Source organism: Eptesicus fuscus, chromosome 8 (assembly GCF_027574615.1).
Source record: "Eptesicus fuscus isolate TK198812 chromosome 8, DD_ASM_mEF_20220401, whole genome shotgun sequence".
NCBI classification, from domain to species: Eukaryota; Metazoa; Chordata; class Mammalia; order Chiroptera; family Vespertilionidae; genus Eptesicus; species Eptesicus fuscus.
In genome coordinates, this window is record NC_072480.1 from 79,959,919 (window position 1) to 79,972,293 (window position 12,375).

General features: G+C 37.9%; 1 protein-coding gene across 2 annotated transcripts in view; it reads left to right on the top strand.

The window, feature by feature from the left end:
• The window catches only part of LOC103288286 (disintegrin and metalloproteinase domain-containing protein 2), a 60,563-nt gene that overhangs the window by 10,836 nt on the left and 37,352 nt on the right, over window positions 1–12,375 (top strand). For both annotated transcript variants that reach the window (XM_054720310.1, XM_054720311.1), the window contains exons 5-7: window positions 3,034–3,110; window positions 4,694–4,862; window positions 8,613–8,669. In XM_054720310.1, coding sequence (XP_054576285.1) covers window positions 3,034–3,110; window positions 4,694–4,862; window positions 8,613–8,669 — 303 coding nt within the window. The remainder of the gene's footprint in view (window positions 1–3,033; window positions 3,111–4,693; window positions 4,863–8,612; window positions 8,670–12,375) is intronic.

The following is a 12,375-nucleotide window of genomic DNA, read 5'->3' on the forward strand; positions in this document are numbered from 1 at the left end:
ATACATAGCCATATATATATATATATATATATATATATATATATATATATATACACACACACACATACACACACACACACACACATATATGTGTGTGTGTGTGTGTGTGTGTGTGTGTGTGGCATGTAAATGTGTGTGAGTATAAGAGAGAAAAGAGAATCAAAGAGACAAAGAAATATACAACCACAATATTCCATGCCTAAATTTTACATAATTTTGCTATACCTAATACCTAACTCTACTTCCTACCTCCCAGGAGGTAACTATGAAAGATAAATGTATAATCAAAAAGACAAAGCAAAGAATGCTTTATTAATGTCCTGAATGTAGTAACTTGTTGAAGGCCTCGAACGTAACCAGTATAGTCATGTGATATGTAACGATGTTTCGGTCAACAACTGACCACCTATACTATGGTGGTTCCATAAGCTTATAATGGAGCTGAAAAATTCCTAACACCTAGTGACACCATAGCCATCATAATGTTGTAGGCAATGCATTACTCATGTGTTTGTGGTGATGCTCATGTAAACAAACCTATTGTGTAAATAAACCTAGTTGTATAAAAGTATAGCACATACAATGATGCACAGTACATAATAATTGATAATGATCATAAATGGCTATATTACTGATCTATGTGCTTACTTGCTATACTTTTTATTATTTTAGAGTATACTCTTTCTACTTACTAAAAAAGTAAACTAACAGTTAACTGTAAAAGAGGATGTCATATTATCCTCACAGCAGCCTGCTACATCTCACTGAGCTTGGAGGTGGGGAAAGAGGGTCTGTTTTGGCTCAAATTAACACGGGCTTCCACTTTTCTTCCTGAATTTTCATAAGTTTCATTGAAGAGCTGTTTATTCATTTTCTCTTATGACAGTTTTCCTTTTGACCATTTCTAGAGGATTAAATGGTTGTTTATTTATACTTTTCATTTATTTTGCTAGGCAGCAGATTTGTGGCGCTCTTCATGTTGTCATACTGAAGTCAATTCCCCACATCTTCATTTTAAAGAATAATTTATCTTAATACATAATTTTAGGAGCCAGAGCTTTCATTCTATTTAAGCATTTTAATCTGGCTCTCTACCTATATATACCTACATCTATACATCTAAATCTACACATCTATATATCTCTATCTATATCTATATCTATATCTATATCTATATCTATATCTATATCTATATCTATATCTATATCTATATATCATCTATATCTATATCTATATCTATCTAAAGAAATATATAGTGAAATATATTATTATTTGCATTATTATTCCTGTGAATATTATATGCTACTTTTCTTTAGTTTATTTTAAGATTTTTCTCTTTATTTTTGGTTTCCATCAGTTTATTATGATGTATTGAGTTGCTTATATCTTGTGGAAATGAACAAAAACCAAACAAATGAGAATAAGCAAAAGCTATTCAGAACTTGCCATAGCAAGGGAGTCAGCCACCATCACTTATGTTCTCGCTGATACTGTTGTTACTGGATTCCCAATGTTTTTCCTTGAGTCTGACAGCACTGGCCCAAAGGAATACTGAGCAGAAGTTTGCATTTTAGAAAATATTGAAGTAGTTTAATATTGAATTAGATAGTTTGAAGATGGGGAGCTTATGCCTCTAAAAACTCAACTCATAAGTTATCTTTAGCCTGCCAGAGTCTGACCATGTGACTATTAGGTAGTAGAAGATAGGAGCTACTACCTTCTGCTGCCTCTAGGGCTGCCTTTTATTTTCCTTTCCTTTTCTTTCTTTCTTTTTCTTTTTCTTCTAATAATTGCAAAATCATGGAATATTTTAGGATTAGCTCTTTTTCTGATTTTTCTCTTGACTATGAGCCACATTCACACATCTAATATTTTATTTACTTCTTTTAAGTTTGATTTCAGAGAGGAAGGGAGGGGAAGAGACAGACAGAAACATCAATGATGAGAGAGAATCATTGATCAGATGCCTCCTGCATGTCCCACCCTGGGGATCAAATCAGCAACCTGGGCATATGCCTGAAATCGAACGGTGACCTCCTGGTTCATAGGTTGATTTTCAACCACTAAGCTATGCCAGCAGGGCACAGCTAATATTTTAAAATCATACTGGCCATATCCAATGATACATTCTTGAGTTTGTGATTCTTGTGTCTAAAGAGCTTTCATTCTTATTCCTCCAGACAATGAGCTCTGCTGGTGCCATTTTTAAATCTACCCTCCCATGTTCAGAAATAGCCAAAATGTCTTCTCATTTCTGGCTTTTCTGGCCTTAGTTTCTGCTAAGCTACTTGAGATCTCTTTCACATGTTCTCAGTTCAGATGTAAATGAAGAACTTACACCTGAATCAATAGCACACATTTTGGGGTCTCACTCTGTGCCTCCTTCCTTTCCTGGATATGCACCTCCACTTCTAGGAACTTGAAACCATGGTCAGTAAGATTGGGTTCTTTGTTGGAACTTTAGCTACCTTGTATTGCCTTGCCTTGGGGGTGCCCTCAAGTGATATAAATTCAAACCAAATATCATGTTTTTCTTTCTAGTGTTGATTCCTTTCTCTCACTTTTTTCCTGCCTGTCTTTGTAGTTGGATTTTAAAATTATTTTTCCAGAATTTATATTTGTAATTGGTGAGGGAGTTAATCAAATGCAAGCTACTCTGCTTTCACACTCAAATAATTTTGAAAAGAAAACATTTTTCTTGGATTCATTTTATTTGGTTTTGCAAAATTAAGTCAATAGAATATGAAAAAATAAGTTTTGGAAGATTATTACCTTGTTCCTAATGACCAAGATTGTCATATTTAATTTATAACAAGAAAAATATGAAAATGTACTAATTCTTTTTGGACCTGTGGGAACATATTTGGATAATTGAGCCAAATGTTCATCTAATAATCCTTTAAATACATTTTAGAAACAATAAGCATTTGACACATATGCACAAATTAACATTTGGATTAAATATTTGAAAATAGTACCTTTAACATGAGTTATTCTAATAGAAATGAATGTATTTTATCTTTTGTTTTTCAGAATTTTTGCTACTACCAAGGGAATATTGAAGGGTATCCAAATTCTATGGTGATCCTTAGCACATGTACTGGACTCAGGTTGGGATATATCTTATCTAATAATAGAAAAATATGCAAATTGACCATACCGCCGACACACCCACAAGCCACGCCCACAAGCCACACTCACCATCCAATCGGAGCGAGTATGCAAATTAACCCAAACCAAGTTGGCTACAGCCATAGAGAGCAAGGTTTCCTAGGTAACAGAGGAAGCCAAGCTTTCTGCCTGCCCTGGCCAGGCCTAAGCCTCCACTCAAGCTACAAAGTTTCAATTATAGAAGGTAAACAAATTCAAACAAATGGCGGCAGATTGGAGCTGGAGAGAGCAGGCCAGGGTTGCCGCCGGCAACAGGGGAAGCAAAGCTTTCCGCACACCCTGGCGGGGCTTACCCACTTAAGGCTACAAAGTTTCAATTGTAGAAGGTGAATTAACTGCCACAAAAATGGCTGCCGCCACGGAGGGAGCAGCAGGCTTGGCTCTGCTCCAGGCTACAAAGTTTCAATTGTAGAAGGAAAATAAATTCCAGATACCAGGGCCTCTGCTTGGGTTGCCAGGGGGCGTGGCCGGCCTGCAAACCACCACAGGCCCCTCGCTCAGGCTGCCCCACACCCCAAGGGAACCCCCACCTGATCCAGGACGCCCTTCAGGGCAAACCAGCTGGCCCCCACCCCTGTACCAAGCCTCTATCCTATCTAATAAAAGAGTAATCTGCAGATTGATCATCACTGCAACACACAATATTGCTGCCCCCATGTGGTCAAAGATCCTGCCCCCATGTGGACACAAAATGGCCACCACAGGATGGCCAGCAGGAGAGAGCAGTTGGGAGGCACCCGGCCTGCAAAGGAGGGCAGTTGGGAGGCACCCGGCCTGCAAGGGAGGGCAGTTGAGAGGTGATCAACCCTGCAGGAGAGGGCAGTTAGGGGTGACCAGGCCGGCAGACGAGGGAAGTTGGGGGCAAACAGGCTGGCATCAGAGTGGTTAGGGGGTGATCAGGCTGGCAGGCAGAAGCGGTTAGGGGCAATCAGGAAGGCAGGCAGGCAAGCAGTTGGGAGCCAGCAGTCCTGGATTGTGAGAGGGATGTCCGACTGCCCGTTTAGGCCCGATCCTAATAGGATTGGGCCTAAACGGGCAGTTGGACATCCCTTGAGGGGTCCCATATTGGAGAGGGTACAGGCTGGGCTGAGGGACAACCCCCCTCCGTGCACGAATTTCATGCACTGGGCCTCTAGTAATTTTATAATGAGAAAATGGAGTATTATTTCAGAAATAACTTAAAACATTTTTTAAATTATGTTCAGGGGTTCTAACGTGAGCCATGCCTTATTGTGGAAAACTGTCTCTGGAAAAGCATAATATGAAAATTCTTATAATCCCTCCTACCTTTATTCTGAATTAAGATATTTGATATATTTGTAGACCATGAAATATCAATAGGTACGCTAATACTGATTGCATTACTATTCAGTGCCACTCAGTAAGTTTGTGGATACTTAGGAATTTTTTTCCCACTTTACCACTTAAAACTAAGACTGAAAATTATCTACATGCTATTAAATTAAAACTTGACTAAATGGCATTTAATGTACTTTTAAAAAATGTGTTTTGAAATTTGTAGGGGCTTACTACAGTTTGAAAATGTAAGTTATGGAATTGAGCCCTTGGAACCTTCAGTTGGTTTTGAACATGTGATTTATCAAGTAAATCATAAGAATACAGGTGCTTTTTTATATGCTGAAGAGGGTATCGAGCCAAGAGACTTGCCCTATAAAATACAAAGTGTACAGGTAGGTGATTATTTGAGTAACTGTATGGGCTATTACTATTCATCAATAAAAACAATATTTTTCTGACAAATTACTTATATTAGTTAATATGATAGATAGATAGGTAGATAGATGTACTGGATGTGCCAGAAACCTTGTGACTTATATGTAAGTCTTAAAACTAGTCATTCAAATTTATAGAACTATAAATTGTTATTTTTAACTGTTAGTGGCACTGCTTTTCCACCCTATGATCTAGACCAGTGATGGCGAACCTCTGACACGCGTGTCAGTGCCATTTCTGATGACACGCGGCCTCTGAGGCGGCCGCATGCCAAGGATGAAACATTTATGTTATTTAAACTATAAATATCACAAAATAATGTTTTTTCCTCAAAGGGACACACTACCCGAGTTATGCTCAGTTTTTTGGCGAAGTTTGAAACACCAAGCTCAAAAGGTTGCCCATCACTGATCTAGACCTTCATTGTCTTCAGGTTCACTCCTTTCTCCATACCCATTATGTCAAAATTTTGATATAACAAATACAAATGACATTTACATTAATATTGAAGATATTTGCTGAGGAGAATCACTAGGGTCTTCTTCTAAGACAGCTGCCTCAGGGGCAGCCATCACATTTTCCTCAAGATGCAGGGTTAATTTCCTTATGCAAGGACTGAAAAGCTGCTTCTGCTGGCAAAGAAGACTCCAGACTTTAGGAGTTCAGTAACCACAGATTCATCAGTCTTCCCATATGTCCCCATTCCAATTTTCAGGTTCTCATTTTTTCCCAATTAATACCCTCACTTTAACAGTAGACATCATGTGATGTTGGAAATTCAATTTGTGCTGTAACTAATCTACTCATAGAATGAGATTAGTTTGATTTTCAACCCTCTCTGATATACAGCTATAGTTGATAAGTTTTTTTTATAAGGTTGATAATTTTCCAGAACCAACATGTATGTGTGTGTGTGTGTGTGCATGTATGTGTGCATATATGTATGCATGTGGCAAGGTCAAGTGACAGATAAATTAAGCATCTCACAAGGGCTACAAAATTTATTTGTATATTTCTTTCACAAGTTTTAGTGTTTCTGCCTGACTTTGTAATAACAATATTGGGAAACTTGCATTTTGTGAACCACACCTTTTTTACTATTAAAGCTTTGAATCAATTTTTGGAATCAGTAAGTGCATTCTTCTTTTTAGTTATTGTTCTGGCTATTTTTGTTACTATGAAATTCCAAATGAATTTTAAAATTTATTTCAATTTCCTCAAAATGCCACCTGGGATTGTATTGACTCTGTAGATTCCTCTGAGAAATATTGCCATTGAACAATATTAATTATTTCTATCTATTAATATTGAATAGCTTTTTGTTTTTTAGATTTTCTTTAATATTTTTCTGCATTGTTTTGCATCATTCAGTCTTCAAGTAAACTTATTTTGTTAAATTTATTTTTAAAAGTTTTATTATTTGAATGCTATTGCACATTTAATTTGTATTTCTAATTTGTATTTCTCATTATTAGTGTTAGGAAATTATTGACTTTGTGTACTGATTTTGTCTTCTAGAAATTTGTTGAAATTATTAGCTTTTTAATTGGACTCTGATTTTCTATTTATAAAGTCATGTCAACTTGACTAAAGATAGTTTATGTTCTCCCTTTTTAATTAGGATAACTTTCATTTTTTAATAGCCTAATTGTTCTGGTTAGCACCTCCAGTATAATGTTAAATAGGTGAAAAGAGATATATCTGTCTTGCCCCAATCTTAGGAGGAAAGGATTCAGCCCATTACCATCTATATATATAAAAGCCTAAGCGGCCCTTATGACCAAAGGCCCAGTTGACCAGTCGCTATGATGCACCCTGAGCACCAGGGGGCACAATGCAGAAGCTGCCCTCTGGTGGTCAGTGTGCTTCCACAGCCAACCTCCTGTGGCAGGCCAACCTCCCACAGTCCCTCTGTCCCCCAGCCCTGTTGGCCAGCCACCCTCCCACAATTCTTCTCCCCCGCCCCGCCCCCCCGCGATCACTGACCTAGCTGAGGGACCCCATCCATGCACAAATTCATGTACTGGGCCTCTAGTCTTTACATAATACTTAGCTAAGCATTTTTTTCCTTATATAATCACATTCTCTTACTATATAAAATGGCTTTTGAGGTTGTTTGGACCTGCTCACCCTTCAACAGACACATTTCCTGGCATTCTTTTATGTACTCTTGTCTTAAATATATTTGGCTAAAATAGACTGTATCTTTACCCTATAGGTTTATTGTTCATTAAATGAATGAATATATTATTAACTAAGTATAATCAATCCCAATCTCAAAGAGAAAATGAACAAGGATTACTTCAGGGAATGTTAGACAACTAACACATGTTGGTTAAAACAAAGAAATGGTTTTGGATCCTTCAATCCTTTAGTACATTGTTATCTCAATTAATTTGTATTTATTTTTATCCTCCAGTAAAGTGGTATTATTTCCTTATTTAGGGACTTGAATGAAAAGATTGAGTCTTATAAGCAAACTATCATGCAATATTTTGTGCTTAAGTTTTAATGGAAATGATAAAAAACAAACAAACAAACAAACAAAAAAAACAGTTAGACCATAGGGGATTTCATCTGCATTTGTTAAAACAAAACCCTGAAATCTCCAAGGTTAGGCTAAGAAATAGTGGGCAAAAATAAGTGCTCAATCAGCCCTAATTTTGTCTTACTGATCATTCTCAACTTTTCTTTTTTCTTTAAATTACTGTAATCACACTTTTTCTGATCTCTATTAAATCCCATAGTTCTTATTCTCCAATGCTAAATTTAATATGTTAAAGAAAATAGTTTTACTAATATGGGATGGTTTTAAACTTTAATGTGAAGTGGAAAATTTGTATACATTAAAATAAATATAATAAAAGTTTCCTCAATTTCTGAAATTTTATCCTCCTTTTCTGCTTCTAGAGATCTGTCCATTGTTTGAAATTATGCTATTCTAGTAACAAGATATTTTGAGTTATTGACCCTATAGTCTTAAAGAGTTCACAAAGCTGTCTTACAAGTTTTCCCTAGTGCATTCCTCCTAGGTTATCTTCATGTAACAATAATCATGAAGGTAATTATTTCTTTATCCCTGTATTTTGGTAGAGTCTAAGTCACATAAATAATAAAACAGAATTCATCAGGTTTTACATTTTTGCCTAACTTAATCACTATGATCTACGTGGATGACATCATACCCAGAAACTCATTTTGAGGTATCTATTTTGCAGTTTGAGAGTTGCTCATTTTGAATCTCTGCTGCTCACCTTTTTTTGCAGTGATTTAAAATATCATCCCTCTAAACACAGAAATGTTCCTTACACTTTCAGCATCATAGATAAAACCATACCACATAGTAATGGATAATAGCATTATTTAAGCTAATAAAAAATCACACCTTTTGTAATGGGAGTCAGTGGAAGGGTTTTGTTTGCCTGTTTGTTTGTTTTTTCAGGAAAGCAAATAATATAGATAGCTCAAAACCAATGAGAATATAGAAAATGGAAAGTAAAGGAAAGTTACTTTCTGAGTAAATTAAATAGTTGATCAGCTGTGAAAGAGGTGACAACGAAATATTCTGAAAATGATTCTTTGATACCTAGCTTTGGTTCTATTTATGTATATATGAATTTGGATTTTTCAACAATGAATTCATGACATAGTGACAAATATTAATATATTTAAGTAATTCTTTAACTCTCATGTGGATTTTTTTTCAGTCACCTACAGATTTCTCTAATTATATAGAAATGCATGTTGTAGTTGAAAAAAATTTGGTAAGTATATTCTGATTTATTTGACTTATGTCAATTTATATTAGTAATTATTTGTTTCTTCAAATAATCTCTCTTTTTTTTCTGGGACTCCTATAATTTATATATTGTTTCTGCTTAATGATATTTCAGAAGTCCCTCTTTTTTTCTTCCTGGTCCTTAAACTTTATAATTTAATAGAGGCCTGGTGCATAAAATTCGTGCACTGGGGGCAGGGGGGGGGGTGTCCCTCAACCCAGCCTGCACCCTCTCTAATCTGGGGGATGTCCTCTCTAATCTGGGGGACATCCTTCTCACAATCCAGGACTACTGGCTCCCAAATGCTAGCCTGCCTGACTGCCTGATCAGCCCCTAACTACTTCTGCCTGCCAGCCTGATCACCCCTGCTGGCCGGGTCCCCCCCAACTGCCCTCCACTGCTAGCCCGATCGCCCCCAACTGCCCTCCCCTGCTGGCCTAGTCACCTGTAACTGCCCACCCCTGCTGACCTGATTGCCCACAACTTCGCACCCCTTCCGGCTATCTTGTGGTGGCCATCTTGTAACCACATGGGGGTGGCCATCTTGTGCGAGGGCATGATGGTCAATTTGCATATTACCTCTTTATTAGATAGGATAATTTCAATTATCCTCTCCTCAAGTTTGTTGATTCTCTGCCCTGCCTCTTCAAATCTGTTGTTGAATCTTTCCAGTGAATTTTCACCTCAAAGACTGCATTTTATAACTCCAGAATTTATTTGGTTTCTATTTATAATTTCTATATTTTTTGGTTAGATGTACTTTTATTTCTATGTAATTTTCCATATTTCCCTTAGTCTGTGTTTTCCTTTAGCTCTTTGAGCATACTTTTGACAGTTGTTTTAAAGACTTTGGTATGTCTGCATTTCCTCAAGGATTGTTTCTCCCAATTTATCTTCTTCCTTTGGGTCATGCTTTTTTATTTATTTGTTTCTTTCTTTCTTGGCCTCATGATATAAACAATGCATGTGTTTCTATGAAATGCATATCAAAACCTAATATAATGTGATGATTTTTGGAGGGCAGGGCCTTTGAGAGTGATTTGAGTCATCGAGGTGGAGCCCTTATCAAGGAGATTAAGGCCCTTATAAAAGAGATTCCAGAAAGTTCCTTCACCTTTCTGCCAAGAGGGCAAGATGGTCATTTATGAACCAGGAAGAGGATTTTTACCAGACACCAAGTCTGCTGGAGACTCTATCTTAGACTATCAGCTTCCAGAACAGAGAGATTCATTTGTTGTTGTAAGCCCCTAGTCTATGATACTTTTAGTATAACACCTGACTGAGGAATCTTGTGATTTTGGTTGAAAATTCAGCATTTGAAAAAATAAACACCTCTTTCAGATTTTGCAGATTGGTTTTATGCCAGGGCAGTCCTTTAATGATTAGTTAAGCTTGCTCTCAAGTTAGGGGTCACGTGAGGTGGAAGTTTAGGATGTTCTTAGGTCTTTACTGAGCATATGTCTTGATGAGCTTTCTTATTTCACCATATACAGGGATGCTTTTGAATATCTCAATTTTCCAAAGAGTCATAAACACCCAAGCTTCTCCTCAGTTCCTTTCATGGCCTGCTGCATATCTTCACCTATAATCTCTTGCCTCAGGCATCTAACAGTTTCATCTTCCTGACACTTTCATAAGTAGTGGTTACTCCTTTTTGGTGCAAGTGATTTTCAACAGTTTTCTGGACATTTTGACTACTATGTTATGAGATTCTGTATTCTACTTATTTTTTATTTTATTTTAATTTTATTAGCACATCAGTATTGACCTAGTCATGTGGTTGTATTTAATGGCAAAAGTTTTCAGAGCCTTCATGATGTTCTTTTAATCTTGGTTCGCTTGGTGCTTTTGTAGATGCCACTGCTACCTGACTGTGTTGCCTGCAGGAGTAGTAGCCTTCCTTGTCCTCCTGCTGCTTCTGCATAGGGGATTGTAGATGATGGGCCTGCATAGGTAGGAAGTGTTTTCCTGGCCTACTCAGTGCCAGTGGGATTCCTGTTTACATTCTCAATGCTGTTTGTGGGAGTGGAAGTTCCTTTTTAGGGTTATTCTGCCTAATGTTTCTTTATGGGAGTAGGAGACATTGAACATCAGGGAGTGGAGTTGTTTTATATTATCAGAGCTACACTGATACTGCCAGCAGGAGCAATGGCTCTTTCTAGGTCCAGGCAACCCGTTGTTTCAAGTTGGGTCATGAGAAGACACCAAGCTATAGGGCACAGATTACTACTCTAGGCATCAGAATGTTAGTGGGGTTCTCGCTTCATCCCTACCTGGGCTACTTTTTCCCAGTGGATGTGGTGCTGGGAATTGTTGGGCAGCTATGTTATTCCTCTGATCCTAGCATACCTGTACAGGTACCTTTGATTTCCACTCTTTGGAAAACTCCCATAATCATTTTTTTGGGTATATTATTTCAGGGTTTATAGTTTTTCATAGCTTTGCTCAGCTGGGAGAAACTAGGAGACAACAGTCTACACCATTCTGTCTAAATTAGATGTCTTCACAATGTCAAAATTTAAATTATTGTTTTTTGAATTTTTTTTTTATTAGGAGGAGAAAAAATAGTGTTTTATATTTACCTTTGCAATTTTCATTACCAGAGCTCTTGACTGTCTTTGTGTACATAACAGTTATTATCTTCTGTCATCTCTTTTCAACCTCAAGGGATTTTTTTTTCAAGGGATTTTTAAAAAATATATTTTATTGATTTTTTACAGAGAGGAAGGGAGAGGGATAGAGAGCAAAAAACATCGATGAGAGAGAAACATCGACCAGCTGCCTCCTGCACCCCCCCCAGTGGGGATGTGCCCGCAACCAATGTACATGCCCTTGACCGGAATCGAACCTGGGACCCTTCAGTCCGCAGACCGACGCTCCATCCACTGAGCCAAACCGGTTTCAGCTCAAGGGATTTTTTAATTATTATTTTTTATTTCTAGCAATGCAGCTCTGTTATTATTATTATTATTTTAAACTTGGGAATGCCTTTCTGTTACCTTTACTTTTGAGGAAGAATTTTGCTGGATATAGAATTCTTGATTGAGAATATTTTCTTTTGGCACTTAAAATTTGTAACTCTACCTGTTCTCCATTGATTCTGATGAGAAGTCATCTCTTAATCTTGTTATGCATTATTTTTCTTCTTTATGTGATACACTAGAGGCCCAGTGCATGATTAAATCATGCACATGTAGGGTCCTCTAGGTCTAACCTGCCATCCTGGTGCCGGAGCAGACAGGCACCCAGCTCCCATGCTTTCGCTTTCGATCGCGGGGGAGCTGGGTGCCTGCCCGCTAGTGCACCAGGCCTTTCAGAAGCCTCTGGCGTGGGGGAGGCTTCTGAAAGGCCTGGTGCCAGAGAGGACAGGCACCCAGCTCCCCCACTTTTGATGGTCTGAGGCGGGACATGGACTCGCTGCCCCAGAGGCCCCTTCTGTGCTGCAGCACAGCCATGGCACAGACTCTGAGCTCGCGCCGCTGCTGGCAATGTGAGCTCAGCGTCCTGCTGGCCCAATCAGCCACCCCGGCCACCCTGAGTCCCGCCCCCCCACGCCTCCTGGCCAATCGTGGGCATAGCGAAGGTACAGTCAACTTGCATATTTGTCTATTATTAGGTAGGATTATTTTTTCTTTTCACTTTAAAAATTTATTTTATTATTTTATTATGACCTTTGTCCAGTTAGTTAACT